The following is an 18,977-nucleotide window of genomic DNA, read 5'->3' on the forward strand; positions in this document are numbered from 1 at the left end:
GCATTATTACCTTGTGCTTCTGGTTATTCTTTGTGACTGCTGCAGATAAGAATCTGAAGAAATAGACTCATTAGATGACAGACTACTGTTACTAAAACTAAATACATTCTTGTGCTTCTCATCATCTGAGCTCCACCCTTGCCCTTCTACTGCTACCACCCTCATACGATGTCTTCCATAAGTTTTAATAGTTTCTTTTCTCTTCATTTTAATAAAGCTGTAACACCAATCAAACAACATTTTTAAGGGGGGTTCAAGTCAACCATGCAACTGGCAGATCAACATAATTTGATCAACATTATAAACTATTATTCTGTTAAAATTCGCCTTTTTATGTTTATTTTATCCATCATTGCAACATCAAACCCTCTTCACTATATTGAAGCTGGTACACCAAAGCACATAAAATAATCAAAAAATTCAATTTACTGACAAGAGATTTACTTCCATGCTAGTTGATCAAACCTATCTATTATGCTATATCAACAAATTCACTAAGAACAAGATCACAATGCCACCATCTACGATATATGGATAAACATTAAATTTTACAAACTTAAAGAGTAGTTGAGCAAATAAATTTATTTCATAGTGTTTCATGATTTGTGAGAACAGTACTAAGAGTTACAAATAGATGTAGGCTAATGACCCTATATGTATCCAACCATGGACCTGTATCTGGGTCCAAGGCCATGAGTTACTGGATGTTAATCACTAAGAAAGCTCATAATCTCAACAATGACAACATAACAGCCATTCAAATAGCTGATGGCTTTTGGGAAATTGGCGGAAATGAAATGAATGGAGTTTAACATTCTATTTTTCGGCTAATGAAGACAAATCTCCATAAAGAGTTTAATGTGGATATGATGTACTATAGGCCTACATGTACAGTCAAGTAACCTAATTTCGTGCTAACCTATTTTTCGTGCATTTCCGGAAATGATTAATAATTTACATGTGCGACCTCCGCATTAGCTTGTTTTGATAAACATTGGTTTTCTGTACAATGTCAGCTAGTAGAATGAATCCAGTAGTTTCAAGCAAGGTAAAATGTATTAATGTATACTTTGACAAATACAAAATGGTGGATTTCAGTTATTACCAAACATCACCATTTTTTATCGGCTGAATTTCCTTATAATCCCAAGCTGTAATCGGAATTCCAAGTGTCGTCTGCTAGAATGTAGTCCAACGAATGAAGTCACGTGATCAACTAGCGGATTCAGTGTCAGCAGAAAATTTCTATGGAACACATAGCGGACCATATTCTTGTTGTTTCAATAAATCACGCTACGTATCTTATTTTGTCAGTCACTATTTTTTTTTTGAAATCGTGTTTCTTTGAAGGAATTGTCACTAGTTCTAATGAATTGATATTAACGATAAATACTAAGAGAAGTTAACTATACCACCCGGTATCCATACGTGTTTTTCTAGACTTATTTATAGATCAAACATTGTACACGAAAATAGGTGACGTTACCGAGTTGGTTGCTCATGAAATATGGGTCAAAGTGAAGGATTCATAGAGAATATCGAAATAAACCAATTTCAATTATTTTGTAGAATATCTGAGGAAACATCTAAGACATAAAAAAAAAATTCGTTTTTTTAACTTTGACGAAATTCGGTGTTGAATTCTTATATCCACGAAAATAGGTTACACCGCTGTAAAACTAAAAGTAACATGCAATTTCACTTGGCCATTTCACTTTCAGGACTGTCGTCTGTCAGTAGGTAGGCCTAAGCGGGGTGTACTTGTGGTCTTTTTTCAGAATATTCTTGACATTACCGTCTGAGAGATAGGGGTCACTTTTCACAGGTTCTTCAGATTATGGTGCAGATCTTGTTTAGGACACTTTATAACATTTTTAAATTTGATCATAATAAATTTTGTAAAATCCAATATGGCGCCATTTTAAAACAATTGTGTCGTTTAGTTTGATTGGCTGAGTCACAGCATGATTTTACAAAACTTATTTTGATTGGGTATCCTCGTTAAACGGAAGTAGTCTTGATTGTTGGGGTTTGTTTTGATTTCTGTAGCTCATTGCATAATTGAACATTGACGGGTCTTGAAGGAACAATTGGAACTATTCTATGCATTTATGATTCGACTACAGCTATGAATAGAGCATAAACTATTTTATAAATTATTTTATGAGTTTTTGAAACAGATTATTCCTTGGGTATATTCTCGCATCTTTTGTTACCGGCACTACTCTTTCTCAAGTTTCTGCAAAAAATTAACAGTAGCCTACAGGCCTAGTCTTTGAATTGAGTTTTTTTACTCTGATTTCATAATATCAAAAATAAAATAACTTTATGCCATTAGTCTTAGAATGTCTTCGAGTCCATAGAAATTTAAGGTTCAGTGATTTTAAATTTTATAAAGACACACTTACTCACAGAAAATTCAACAGAGTACTGTCAATCAACAGACTACACTAAGCTCAGAACATGCTCAATTTCTATATTTATTTTAGTTATGGCTATACCAGTAGCATTAATACAAGGTGCAAGTAGAGGAATTGGTTTGCAGTTTTGTAAGACTTTATTAACAGGACCTAAAAATAATGTTGTCATAGCTACTTGCAGGAATCCAAGTTCAGCACAAAATTTACAGATATTGAAAGATGAACATCCAAAATCACTTCACATCTTTCCTATAGATGTAACAAATGAATCTCAAATACAACAGACTGCCTCAGATATAAGCTTGCAGTTTAAAAACTTAGACTTGTTGATTAACTGTGCTGCTATTCTACATCCTAGTGGTAAAGGAGAGACAAGTTTGAGAGATGTTTCGAGTCAGGTAAGCATAGAGCTGTATACATTTATCCCAGGATTGACATTTTACAGTGATTGATGAATTGATTATATTTCAATTTGAAAGTTCTAATTAGATTTGACAATGCAGCAAAATTTGAATAGTAGCTTTAGCTTGAATAAATCATTGCTTCTCTGATATGTGTCCATAATGACATATGCAGTGAAGATTTTCAGTCTTATTCTTGCATGCTAGAGTTTTATAGGTCATGTTTCATGTTTTAAGTTTTTATCGATAAATTAAAGGGAATTGCAATAAAGAACCAACTTTGCTCTCTTAGTTATTATCTATTTATTTCAGGGTGTGTTAGAAACTTTGTCTATTAATACAGTTGGTCCTTTGTTGATGGCTAAATACTTCTCACCATTGCTATTGAAAGGATGCGGAGGGTTTGGTAAGGCTACAGAAAATCAACAACATAAAGCTGTATTAGTGAATATGTCAGCTAAAGTTGGTTCAATAACAGATAATGGTATGTTATATGCAAGCTCCCCTTTTATAAGATATACTAAAATGCTATTACTTTATGGGAATGTTAACAGCTACATTAACTACTATCTAGCAAAAATATTTGTGCACTTCCATAGAAGATTCAATCAGGTGAAATAACGACCAATTTTAGCTCTTAGATATGTTTAAATTTCAGGGTTAGGTGGCTGGTACAGTTACAGAATGGCTAAAGCTGCCTTAAACATGGCAACCAAAAATCTCAGTATTGAGTTAGGACGTGGTAAAAATAAAGTGATCTGTGTATCGTTACACCCAGGAACTGTGGACACAGACCTGTCTAAACCCTATCATAAAAATGTGCCAAAATTATTTACACCAGAGTATTCAGTAGATTGCTTGTTAAAAGTTATAGAAAGTCTGGAGATAGATGATAGTGGTAAATTTTTCACCTATGATAGGACACAAATGCAATACTGATAACAATACTAATGTGATTATAAGTGATACCTTAACCGTATAGTTGTGAAGTTTGTATCTGTTTGCTGTCTCTATCAGACTTAATATATATATTTATTGTGTAAAAATAACTGCCTTAATTATGGAAATTGCCAAATAATTTTTAAGTAAAAATACAAGGTATGAATTATAAAAGATAGATACATAAATTTTATTGAACTGATTTTATTTATTTCATCTTTGTTCGAAACATCAGCAGAAACAGTTTACTTTGTTCTTAGGTTTATAGAGAGTTAAATAGTATTACTGTGTTACACATAATGTACTCTACCTTACAACATAGTAGACTATTCTAACTCAAGTTTTGAAATTTGGTGAATATGCATAAAATTATCAATATGACAGAAAAACAAACAAAGATAAAAAAAAAAAACCTCAAGGCATGAACTTAATAGTGAATTAATTTAATGACAATTTTATTAATAAAAATATAAACAATTAATAAACCTTACAAATTAAAAAATTAAATTTCCCAAAGGTTTCTAAAGTAAGTCTCAATTTAAATAAAAATATCAATGTAGAGATGAATGCTAATTTCATTCACACATTTAATGAAGACTATATTGGGGTAAATAAACATATATTTCTCAAAATAAAATAGACAATTGTGAGATCTCATTGTCAATAAATTAAATATTATTTTGTATTCTGTATTTGTAAAAGGGGTTGTAAAAAGGTTTGGGGACACTGATAGCACCATTTCAATTCTCATATGTCTGTGGTTCTTTCAATTTCACTTAAAGGTGTTTGATGACATCACATTCAAAAAGGTCCTTATAAATTAGCCTTTTTGTGAAAGTGACATCATACAAGGCTTATTAAGGAATTGCCAGAACCAAGAAATTAAATATGGCAATGGTGCAAATTGATGATATCAGTGTCCCTGATAAACATAAACAATTTACAAAACCTCTTTTCCATGCATTTTAGTTACTTGACAAGAATTTATTACATTAATTTCGGACCTGATATTGGCGTTCATTTGAAATTTCCATGATCAACCATGGACATATATGTTATATTAAAAGCAAGTTTTTTTCTAATGAATTGCATAACATGATTTAAATCTGTAAATGTCCTTAATTACATATTTGAAATCTTCATAAAACTCAGTAACAACATTTTTAGGTTCTGTTTTAATATTTTTATATCACAATACAATTGATGTATTGAGCATTATTTTAACAGTGAAACTATTTTGTACTTATATAGTATATACAACAAATACATGTAAATAATAATACACGTATAACGATACATGATACAGCTAATACTATATATCTAATACTACATATACAAACAATTTCATTATTTGTATACCTCTACAAAAAACATTAAGTCTTTCAGACCATAAAAGATTTTTCACAGGAGAGAAATAATATTGAAAGAAATGAAGTTTTACTTCCTACAATGGGGAGAAAAAGATGCAGTAATAGCAAATGTGTCTTGTATAAAATATCTAAAGCAAAAAGTGAGAAGAGATTCCTTTAAAAGGATATCCCAGGTGTTAATTGAGCTTTTTACACTGGTATATATATCTAATATGAACTCAAAAGGTCCTGTATATATTAAGAAATATAATATTTCCATTTATCAACTGTAAAACTATCTGTATGATACAAACAGGCTAACTGTTTTTAAGGAAAGTCAAGATATTTCACACACAGTGAATATTGTCCTGGAATATGTCGAACTATTTAACTAAAGTCTGTCAAAGTTTGAAAGTGACATGTAAATCTGAAATTCTTTTGACAACGAAAAGCACTCCTCATTTTGCAAATAAACTACGTTAAATTTACTCTATGATGGAATCTTATTATGTAAATTAAATGAAATGATAAGGGGAATCAAGTACACGATTCTATGGCACATTTTAGAAATTAATTGGTCGTAACATATCTTTATAGTCTAAATGAACATACAAAGCCTAATATTTTCTTTATCAGATATATTATTAATTCTAACTAGTTTCACATTATCACTTTGACCTGCATTAAACAATCTATAGATTTCATAATTCACTTGGTCATCCATTGCAAACTTGACTTCTTCCATGGATATCTCAAACATTCTTTTAGAACTGGACCGTGTACTCTTCACCTCGCTGTAAAGCTTGATTAATTCCTTACTATCATTATGATAAGTGATAATGAAATCATATGGTTTTCCTGATTCCTGTTCTTCATTCACCCATTCTACAGATTGGATTCTTGAGTCTTCATTCTTCTGTTTTAATAAATAATCATAAACAAGTTGTTCTCCCCATTTGCCAACTTCTGATAAATCTGATTCTGATTCTTCAGGGAAGTCAATTGGTAATGGTGTTTCACTACTAGATGGTAAATCATCATATGGTATAACTGCAAAACTATCCTGCCATCTTGGTGCATCTAAAAGATTAAAACATCCAATCTTATGACACTTTCTTTTGACATTTTGATAAATTCTTTTAGGTTTTTTTCCATCCCCCAGTGAGTTAAATGCTCGCTTTCGAATATCCAATATGGAGATCCAAGTTTCAAGGACTAGAAATGCCCAAATAATTTCAGAGATACACTTTGCAGTGCAAGGGTGTAATAAATAAAAACCCATGGTTTTGTGTGCAACAGGCCTCCAGAAAGATAAAGTGATAAGGTACTGACAGCAAAATTTTCCCAATCTCATGCTTCATTGTGTTATAAGCTGTAACAAAATAAGATATAACACAGAAGAAACAATTATTCACAGTACATTTAAAAGAAAACTAACCTAAATTAAAAGGTCTCTTATGATTTGGATCAGTAGATTTATTTTGTGAAGGAGATCTATGTTGTCTGCTGTGAGGAGTACTATTATTGGTATTAGTATTAGTATCTGTTGGTAGGGGAGGTGGACTAGAGACACGTCTCTTACTTTCATTACCAATAGTACCACCATTATCATCCATCTTTCTTTTCCCTGTAAAATATCATTCAGGTAACATTCAACACCAATTAATGTGCTATAATTAAACCGTTCACATGTCACAAAACCACTCATCAAAATATGTGAAAGTCTAACTCATCATGAATCCCATCAATATACACAAGCATAGGCTACTAAGTTCTAATCCAATCAGAACTGTAGTTTTTATCAAGTGTAATTCAATAAATGTGAACGGATCGACAGGGAAAACAAAAAATAAGAAAAATGATGAAATTTGTTAAAATTGAATTAAATTATCAAAATAAATATTGTGAGCATGAGTTAAGCTGTGTAAATCAAAAGATTCTGAGGTAATAAACCCCATATGAGAAGTGATCATGTCACAGACAAATATAAAAGTAGAATATATATATTAGAATTACAACAGCAAGAGTACAATAATTAATTTTAAAAAAAGATCACAACATTGTTGAATGATATAGGACTTAAATCTAATCTGAAACTTGGTTTTCCTGCAAAGGATTCATTAAATTTGTCCATTACAGATCATTATTAAATACCAATGGACAATTGGATGACTTCATCAAATAAGTAATATCTACATGTTCAAGTTTCTTCACAGCTAAACCCCATGCATAATTTTAAAAGAGTGATACACTGAGCTGAATATGATTCTATTGGCTTAAAAAGCAAATACTAAGATCCATTTCTCCTTACCAGAATTTGTAGAATTTTTAACTTCATTATTAAGAACATGCTTAAAGAAAATATAGTTCTAATCCTTAATTAGGGTTCATCCTGGCTTGAATTTGGATCAGTAATGAAATAAAGAAAATGCATTCCTCTAAGTTGTACAAGAAAACTATATGTTCACTACAAGACACTTTGATAATACGTATTACTGGTTAAAAAAAATGCATGAAATAATAGAAAGCAAGCAAAAGCAAGACACATACGACTGTCACCTCCTGTATCTTCAGTAGAACTAGCTGCTGGAGTAGAACCTGTAGTAGGATTTCTGACTGGTTCCTCTTGGCTCTCAGGTCTTGTGTTAGCCTTCTTATCTGAAATTTCTTGAGATGATCCAACAGAATTTGGACGATGTTCTTGAGTTCCATGACTACTTGTAGATGATACCCTTTGTACTGCTGGCCTTTCAGTCATCATCTCATCTGTTCTGTCTTTAGTTGAGGTCCTTGAACTTTCAGCTGGTGGAGCATCGACCACTTTGATATTGGATGGTAAGAAATTAGGCCTTTCTTTAGGTACATGACTTTCTGGTTTGGGCGGTGGCCATAAAGTAGCCCCTAATGGTTTAAAGGTAACATTGGTATCTGTAATTAACAAAAAAGATAGACAATGAGAAACAGTTCAACATTTCAAAGTCTCAAATCTAAAAACCATTACAGGGAGTTGATCTTTGCAGGTACACATAGTCAAATTGGACAAACATTCAAATTTATCATCAATGTTCATGATTTTTGGGGACCTAAGAAAAGGTTCAGAGGATTTAAACCTATTAAAACCTAAATTATAACTCCATTATAATAAGAACTGTGTCATGTCACCAGTCAGGACATGATCACCATGATGCCACTCCAGGAATGGGCTTGTCAACCTGACACCCCTATCTGAGTAGTATTTTTTATCTTGTATCTGTATATTTATTCCGTATCCACGACCCTAGTTTTAATTTGAATGATTTAAAAACTTACCTCTCTTCTTGCCGTCATCAGGAGCTTGTGGAGGCCAAGATCTTATTGTTTTCTCCTTACTATTTCCATTTCCACCATCAGCATTCAATTCTGGTACAGCTAAAAGTAAATGTTAAATTTCATGTGTCATGTTATACATAAAGGATTTCATGAAGTCATCTTAAAGGGATTGCAGAAAGGTTTTTTTATAGATTTTTTATGTGTATCAGGGAAACTGATAACAATTCCAATTTTCAGTCGTCCGTGATTCTTACAATTCCACTAAAACTAAGCATTTAAATACATTACTATAAAGCTTCATATAATTACTAATGGCATGATGTCTGATTGAAGATTTCATAATCAATACTCTTATATTTCTTGATTTACTTACACAAAATACTGAACATATCATGATAGTAATATTTTACATGAATGGGTTAATCCATTTAAATCTAATTTTCTAGGATGTTTATAACACTCTACTAATATCCTTCATTTTCACAGAATATTAATATTGACCAGATTACTCTTAATTAGCTGGTAACACAAATGTAACATACATATCCGTGGAAACTAATGTTTTCAGTAAAAAAGACAAAGATGTAATACCTGGAGGAGGGGGTGGGGTTGGTATTCTCGGTTGTATCATAGGTGGAGGAACAAACCAAACCACTTCTGTAATTGGTAGTTCTTCTATTTCTTCATTTTCTATAATGTTTGCAATAGCTTGTTTTGATTGATCTTTCATTGCTTGACTTATAGAAATTAGTAACAAACTGAAAAATTGAAGAAAAAAATTAATAGAAATTATATTCTTGTTTTAACTTATAGACACACATCAGGCCTTTAAAGGGACACTAGGATTCGACGGCTCAAATTTCGATGGTGAGCTGTGAACACTAATACTGATTGGCTTAGCTAAAAAATTCCTGTTTCTGAGACTAAGGTACGATTGGTTGAAACAATTTAACAAAATGGCAAATTGTTTACTTTTTATGAACATTATATTCGTAAAGTTTAACACTAGTGATCAAACCAGTTTTGAGATAACAATTAGGTATAACCCTGTCTGTGATATGATACAGCAAGATTCAACATATATAGGAACATAGGTATTGAATGTACATGTATATTAAAAATCAATATATGTATTCATAAGGAAATTTGTCAATCAGTGCAATTTGTCTTCATTTGATATTGTGAAATCTTTGTTGCATTAATTAGTAGTTCCATGCTGGTCAATTCAATAATATTGTTAGAATTGCGTTATTTTTCTAATAAGGTATACTAACTTTAGAAATTTCTTTAGTTCATTATTATCTTGACTAAAATAATTAGCTATTTCTTTGTTAACAATAACATTATTCTCAATATGAGCTTGATCAAAGATAAATTCTGACTCTTTAAAAACACATTTCTCAGTTTGAGATATGATTACACCAGGAACATTCTTCAGTGAGTAAATAACTTCTAATTTTCCTGCCTGAAAACAAACAAAAATTGCAAGATGATTAGACTTAGACAATTTATGCTTGTTGTTTCTAGCTTACATAAAGGAAAGTGAAACACATATAAAAATCAAAGTTGTTATCAGCTTTACTATGCTTGAAAAAAAATTCTTTCATAAACTTAATTTATAATCAGCTTACCTGAAAGAATTGCAGTTGAAGTAAGGTTTCAGCCATTTTTAGATACACCAAAGTATTATATACATCTTGATAATGAGAATATAAATAGCGTTGTATAATTGGTGTAATGTTATGCATGTATAAATTCAAAGATGGACATGGTTTTAATATTCCAGGAACGGATTCTGTTCTGATACTTTCACTTAGTTTTGGTATTGGGAACATCTTGATAAACTTCATAACATCTTTATCTATCTTTGTATGATGCTCTGAAAAATTTATGAGTCAAACTTTTCCATATCAATATGTTAAGCATCTCATTTATAAAACTAAATGAAGATATGTAAAGAAAGTCTATTACAATGATTGAAAACCATTAAAATACGTACCATGAGTTTTAGTTCGTTTATCTCTCTGCTTATTGCTCACAGTTAACTTGATAAAGTGAACATTTTCCTTGTCATGAAACATCTTCTCTAATTCAGGATTATCAGCTATCATAGGTTTATCATCTAAGGATACCCATACATCTCTCTTGGAGCAAAATATCTTTAATTTACTTAATTTCTGAACAATAGCTAATTTTTCCTCCTTTTTGGCACCTTCTATCATGGCATCATCTGTTGTCTGGGGTGCTAAAGTCATCCCAATAATGGAATAGATCTCTAATACATTATAAAACACATTCTTATAGGTTGGTTCATGAACAGTCACCAGCAACTTGAGCAATTCAGCAAAATCCACCATCTTTGGTGTTCTGGATATCTTACACATGTTTACAAAAAGGGTTTCAAAATGTGATGATCTGTAGAAACCTGATATGATGTATTTATCAGCTAGTTCAGAGTGATATTCTTTCAGTAAGTAATTGTAATAACTAAAGAGTTCTGAACTATCCTGCCACCAAACTTCTTCACGATTTAACATTACTCCATCGACTAGTGTCGTCTCATCTTGATTTTTATCTAGTTTCGACTTGGGTACAAATATCACTGCATTGTCAAAAAATAAATTTTGAGCATCTTTATTGATCAAATTATCACACAAATATACATAGATAGCCTTCATCTGATTCAAACTACCAATATAAGAAGCTGGTTGGTTGGGATTGGATCGTTGACTCCACTCTATCAGTAAAGACTTTACCTTCTGAGGATCAAGTGTTTTTTTCACTTGAAGAAAATCACAAAAGGTACTCTGTTCAAAGACTCTAGTATTTAAGTAAGATACAGTATGAGCTAGTATATTTTGGAATCTTGGATCAGGTACATACAAATCACAAGCTCTCTTGTTGGTTTCATTGGAAACAGCTTTGAAACCATTTCCGCTTTCTTGTTTAGTAAATTCTAAACTTGGTGTCCATTCTAATATTTTAAGATAGTAGGCAAAAGAAGACTGGACTGCTTTCAATTCATGACCATCTGAAGATTTAATTGATGCTGTCATATACTGAGAATATGTCTGGTTCCATTCTTGATCTATTTTGGTGAACAAAATCTTCATCTGTTGACAAAATGTGCTAGGATGTTTATTATGAAGAACTAAACTCTGGAACTCTTCACAAGTAAAATCAGAAACAATATAGCCATTGTCATATTTAGGTATGAATTCCTTATAATCAGCCCATAATGTTTTATCCTGTAATATCAAGAATAGTTACATAGCTTAATGTTCAATTGTTTTTTCTACCTTATAAATACCTTACAATTTTTAGTACTAACCACTCTATCAATATTACTGGTTTCTTTTTTTATATTTAGATCTATTTACTTATATTTGTTATCATCTTAAAAATTTAAATTTTTCAGCATTCAGGTTTAACAACTTGATCAACATTTTTTAGCATTCAGGTCACAGCTTGATGAATATTTGTTAGTATACCGGCCTTACAACTTGATGAATATTTGTTAATATACATGTCTTACAACTTGATCAAAGTTTGTTACTATATAAGTTTTACAACTTAATCAAAATTTGTTAGTATACAGGCCTTACAGATGGATCAATATTTGTTGATATACAGGTCTTACAACTTGATCAAAGTTTGTTACTATATAGGTCTTAAAACTTGATCAAAGTTTGTTACTACATAGGTTTTACAACTTGATCAAAATTTGTTAGGATACATGTCCTACAACTTGATGAATATTTGTTAATATACAGGTCTTACAACTCGATCAAAGTTTGTTACTATATAGGTTTTACAACTCTATCAATATTTGTTAGTATACATGTCCTACAACTTGATGAATATTTGTTAGTATACAGGTCTTAGTGGTATACAGGTCTCAGAACTTGATCAATATTAGTTAGTATATAGGTCTTAAGACTTGATAAAAATTTGTTAGTATACAGGTCTTACACCTTGATTTGTTAGTATGGTATTATACATTCACTTACCATATTTTCGTAGCAAATTGGAACATCTTCTGATTTTACATGTATGAAGTCTGTTACACCAATTTTTTGTAAAAAATCATGCCACTGATGTTGAGAGATTGTACCAGTTGATGTGAGATATTCACCATCAATCAAAATCCAGTCATAACCTTCAACAAAACATATTATACATATCTAATCAAATCAATAACAGTAATAGGACAAGACTATGTGGGGTACCTTTCAACCTGATTAAAATACAAATCTTGTCATTAAAATGCTCCATTAATCAAATGTTCTGTTCAATAAACAATTTCTTATGTGAGAATTTTGGGATATTCAGTGTTTAATAATGTCTTGTGTTGTCTAACCACTTACATCTTCTTTAGTTAATATAAATCATGAAAGTTTTGGTGCTTTTGGGCAAATTTAAAAAAAAACATGATGTAAAGAAGAATTTATCTGATCAAGGATGCAAAATCCATCCCGATCTTCATTGGCTATAGTCTATCATTTTTAAGCACCTTCTACCATCCATCAATTACAAAATGTCACTATCGACATGGACTGTGGAACCTCTGATTCAAACTTTTTTATAATCCCAACCCTTTTCTAACTACAAACTTTGCACGAAACAAACGAATATCTCATAACATGGTTTTCACAGTCTACTCTCTCTATAGATATGAATATGCTAATGGTAACTTGAATGAAGATGATGAAAATACCAAGATAACAATAAAAGCTATGTGGACTCTTGTCAAATCATACCAAAAATCTAATTTGTGCAAGATATTGTTGATTTAAACAAACACACATTATTTTACAAAATTCTGATATAAACTGTCACCTCTATCACCTGCAAATTTTGATGAGTTTTCACGGGAGATGACTCAAATTCCGTTGATTGAAAAATTGTCAGATTCAATCTTGACTAAGAACTCATCATTATAAATGATCACATCAAATTTCATTTAAATAGGATGAAAATTGTACTCTCTATTGTGTTCACAAACAAATTTTGATATGTTTTTCATAAATCAAGGGCAATAGCTCAAAAACCATTCTTCAAAAAATCGTGAATAATGAACTTGTCCAAGATCTCATCAATATAAATGATCGCACCAAATTTCATTCAAATCAGATGAAAACTGTAGTCTTCATCGCGTTCACAAGACTATTTTGACACGTTTTTGCTAAGTCAAGGGCAATAACTCAAAAACCGTTCATCGAAAAATCGTGAATATCAAACTTGTCCAAGATCTCATCAATATAAATGATCACACCAAATTTCATTCGTATCAGATGAAAACTGTAGTCTCTATCACGTTCACAAGAGGACCGACGGACATGGGTGACGACAATATACGTCTACATTATAATAATGTGGGCGTATAAAAATAATTACCTGGAAGTTGGTTTGATAAATTGATAGAACTACCATAGCTTGGTGTAAAATGTATGGAAGTATCTACTGGTGATTTAAAACCATGATTGGTAGCTAGTTGCACCACGGTTTTAAATTCTTCCATATTTATTATAGATGATTGTTTATCATACTGGTTCTTTATATACATAACATAGCTTATTAATACTTCTCTACTTTTACTCTATAATCACAAAGAAAAACATTTTAGATTTCCAACTGTCAATGGATTGTTATCTACTACTCCTAAGCTTCTATTTTGTTTTAGGTCAGAACAAATATTGCTGAGTGCTACTCAGATGTGTCTTGTCAAAAGCCTTGCATGAAATATTTAATACTAACCTTCCAAAGATCTGATTTCAATGTTGGTATAATATGATGGTGTATCAAATCATTAGGTGATAACTGTTTGATTCCAATATGTAATAACAGTTTCTGGACTTGTGAATTGATCTCATTATCTGGTGTAGATATCAATCCACTATCTACGGTTTTTAAATCTCTTTCAATTCTATTAACTGGATCTGTAATTTCAATTTCAAAACAATCTCTTTACTAGGCATTGTGTTAATTACCAAACCCAATTTTTAGAAACAACTTTTTGTACTTTTGATCAAGATACTTTTGATCATTTTGAGGGACATAAAATCACATATTCGTTACAAGTATCACAAAGCAAGTTTGATCTTTAAACAAATTTTAGCTTAACAAATATTTTATGCACATCCAAGATGAATCAAAACATAAACACAACCTTTCTACTTTTTTTGTAGGCAGTAAAACACAATTTAAGTTCAGTCTGTATAGTTTATATGACGATTTATTCTGCCTAAAAAAGGAGTGCTGATGTTTCCAATCACACTTGAACTAGCACAAATAGCTTTGCATACTTGGTTTATTGAATTGGCTAATTTATAAGTAAGTGACATTCAAGCTTTAAGTTTCAGTGTGAACAAATGTGTCAACATTTTCAGATAGGACATGAATTACAATGAATTACAAACAAAAATATGACACCATAGAACTACAGACCTCCTGATGTTTTGGTTTTCTGAATTTTATTTTGTGGTGGTATAATAAATACAGTTTCATCCGACAAGGAGGTTATCTCTCCTGTAGAAAGGGGAATAACTCTCATTGACTTCAACTCCTTATAGACTGATTCATCAGGGTTCAATTCATCTAAACTTCTGTACACACAGGCCATCCATTTAGCTAGAGTTAACACTTGTTGTGCTTTATCTAGAAATAAATATCAATGCACAATCAATCAATTCAATGACAAAGGATAGCTTGCCAGGCAAGGTAATATAGGCCCACTAGCAGCTTTGATTATAAATAAAAATATTTAGCAGTACAGTAACAATCACCATTATGAAATATTCAACCTTCAGTCATATCACAGACCCTTGAAGTTCTGTCAATATCAATAAAATATGAGCAACGTGGAGAAAATAGTGTCAATGTATATAAAAAAGAGAAGCTTTCCAATGGCATAAACAAGCACAAATGTAAACAAAACAATTTATCTGTTCGCAAAAGACTTTTGCTTTACTTTTTTGGTGTTTTTTAACGAAGGACTGCTTACTTATGACTCCGGTGTACTTTTCACTGGAAATCAATAAAGTAGCACTCGCCAAGGAGCACTTTTGTCTTTTTTTGGAAAATATTTAATTTCCATGAGAAAAACTGCATTACACTGCAGTCCTGCACAAAAATGTGCTTTAAGTGTTTACAAGCAATTGCACACGGACCGACAGAAGCAATATACGCCACCGATTTCATGTGGGTGTATAAAAATAGCATCATACATTAATCTCTAATAATGGCTTCTTAACACCAATAGGTATAATGTAGGTATAATGTAGGCCTACACAATATTCTAATATAAATTTGTATGTGATGGACAGATCATGTTGCTGAGATCAAGTACATGTCCATGGATCTTTATCATGGTACTACTTGTTCTTTAATCTATGTCAGAATCAACTATTAAGCCTCACTGAAGGACCAGTCAAAACAAAAATTGTGTACATGAAACCAGTGTTGAAAAAAAAATTTGAAGCTAAAAGTCAGTGCAAGTTCTGCATGCATGCTACCCAATCACACACCATTTTATGTTTTTATTTTGGAGAGGTCAGCTTTAAGGATGGTGACTCATCCCTTGACATTATTCGTTTAGTTTTGCCAAATAATTTTGAGTTTAGGCCAAATATGAAATTGTTAATGATACACTATGTGATTAAACATCAGACATACTTACCAATTTGTTTGATAGCAAACATCTGGACAAAAAATCTTCCAATTTGTAGCAGTCTTTCCGTAGTGATCATTTCCACCCCAAGATTTCTAGCTAATGTAGAGTTTAACATACAAGCTATATCTTGAGATAGATAATAAAGGTTTAAATGTGTTAGAAGTATTTCAGGAGATATTACTTCTCTCACTAACATATCAGTAACAATAACAGTCTGAGATGGCATCTTCCATTCATACACACCTACAACATAAATATTATCTCTTTAGTTCACTCTACTATATCTTTATCTCTTATCTTCATTATATGTATTAATTATATCAACAGACTGAGTTGTATGGACATCCATATCGATTATCTCTTCTGTAAGATGTCAAAAACAAAGAAACTTACTCCAAATAGGAGACTGTACAGTGAACAATAAAACAATTTTTACACAGCCATTTTGTCATTTCTGTGTTCAAAAGTGTAAATTTAAATAGAAAAAAAAAAACAACAGGAATCATATCAATGAAAATAGATAACAAAACAAATAGAGCAAGTACAAGCTTATTGTGTAAAATAATTACCTTGTTTACTAGATACAACTGGCAAACATTCTTTAGCCCGTAATTTACCCAATATCTGACTAGCAACTGGTTTGAAAAAATCCAAAATCTCATCTTCCATGGGTACAAATTGTAAGAAAGATAATAAAGCTTCAATTTCATCAAAGTCTGGATGAGCCTAATGTGATAAATAAAAACAACTTGAATCAATCAAATTAATGTTATTTACTTTATTCCATGAAATGTGACACAGCAAAAACTTTAATATGTTCTAATTACATAGCATAAATAAAGTCATAGTTTACATTGTGTCTCTCTCACAGCATTTCACTAAGGTAAAGGCATCTGTATGAACTTTCTGGAAAATTTAAAACTTACTTTGAAAACATCAAGAGCTTCAATAAATAAAGTATGTATTTCATTACGTAACCATTGGTTCCAAGCACTATCACGATCAACACACTCTCGACTAGATGGCACGTCAAAATCACCTTGTACAATAAATCGGAAACCATAATTTCTTAATGGTAAGAAGGCAAACACTAACTGCTTATCTGGTAGAATCTACAAAACATAATACATTAAATACATTTACAATCTTGATGGCTTTACAAATCATATCACATTCATTACAATTACAGCCATCTGATGGCTTTACCACATATCACATTCATTACATTTACATCCAACTGATGGCTTTACCACATATCAAATTCATTACATTTACAAATCAACTGATGGCTTTACCACATATTACATTCATTACATTTACAATCAACTGATGGCTTTACCACATATCACATTCATTACATTTACAATCAACCGATGGCTTTACCACATACCAAATTCATTACATTCACATCCAACTGATGTCTTTACCACATATTACATTCATTACATTAACAATCAACTGATGGCTTTACCACATATCACATTCATTACATTTACAATCAACTGATGGCTTTACCACATACCAAATTCATTACATTTACAACCAACTGATGGCTTTACAAAACATATCACATTCATTACATTTACATCCAACTGATGGCTTTACCAGATATCACATTCGTTACATTTACAACCAACTGATGGCTTTACCACATATCACATTTACATCCGACTGATGGCTTTACAAAACATATCACATTCATTAAATTTACAACCAACTGATTGCTTTTCCACATATCACATTTATTACATTTACAACCAACTGATGGCTTTACCACATATCACATTCATTATATTTACAATCAACTGATGGCTTTACAAAACATATCACATTCATTACATTTACATCCAACTGATGGCTTTACAAAACATATCACATTCATTAAATTTACAACCAACTGATGGCTTTACCATATATCACATTCATTACATTTACAACCAACTGATGGCTTTACAAAACATATCACATTAATCATATTTAAACTTGTTAATGGTTTTACAAAATATTGACTGTCTTAAAATTTTTTTTTAGTATATTGACAACTGTAGAATTGTTTAGGTTAGTATCTTCCCATAAATTAAGCCAGAAATTTCATAAGGTATTAGTTTTGTAAATATGATCTAAATATAAAAATAAAGTTTACCTGATATTGCCTTTTCTGTTTTTTACTGGCAAGGGGAAAAGCTAGAGCTATTTCTGTTGATTCCACATCTACACCAGACTTCACCTAGGTTAGAAAATGATTGTAATGAATATTATTGTAATAAACATGACAAATTATACAATAAGATGTTAAGATATCAAAGGGGAATATCCATACAGCACCTTTTATTCAGTAGTACACTCTTTCAAATCTTTTTTAAAGCTTACAATACTAACCTGTAAAGATATTTTCGAGGAATCTAAGATTTTCTTGATGACAAGCCATCTATCTGTTTTATTACCATGTTTTATCTCTACTATATTATCACTCTTATCATATCTCTGTATCTTTAAAACACTGTCTTCTATCTATAATCACAAAATCATATACATGTATTAACAGTAGAGTGCATGTATACAATATTACTTATGAAAGCCAAGGGTCAAATATAAAATCTGAAGGGTAATATGTAAACTTGGATAGCTGAAATTGAGCATCATCTGCTGGAGAGGCAAATATTCAGGCATCGATATTCTTTTTCTTTTACCTGTATCTTATACCCAAGCAATTAATTAAATTGCATTAAAGTTTGCCTTAAGATCACGTAGTTTATCTTAAGGTTTTCAAATCCAATTTATATGGTAATTTAATGGTAATGAAATTTCAGTTTCAGACGTTAAAAATTAAAAAAAAAGTTGCTCTTAGACATTACCTTTCACAATTTTTTCTAAAGTTTTCTTGATA

General features: G+C 31.2%; 1 protein-coding gene across 1 annotated transcript; it reads left to right on the plus strand.

The window, feature by feature from the left end:
* Positions 1–2,491: 2,491 nt before the first annotated feature.
* On the plus strand, positions 2,492–3,760 carry LOTGIDRAFT_131045 (hypothetical protein; the record flags this gene model as incomplete). The annotated part of the gene is made up of 3 exons (XM_009065942.1): positions 2,492–2,818; positions 3,134–3,305; positions 3,480–3,760. The coding sequence occupies 3 exons, from the start codon at positions 2,492–2,494 to the stop codon at positions 3,758–3,760; spliced, it is 780 nt and encodes a 259-aa protein (XP_009064190.1).
* Positions 3,761–18,977: the final 15,217 nt, after the last annotated feature.

This window comes from Lottia gigantea (assembly GCF_000327385.1).
Source record: "Lottia gigantea unplaced genomic scaffold LOTGIsca_72, whole genome shotgun sequence".
NCBI classification, from domain to species: domain Eukaryota; kingdom Metazoa; phylum Mollusca; class Gastropoda; family Lottiidae; genus Lottia; species Lottia gigantea.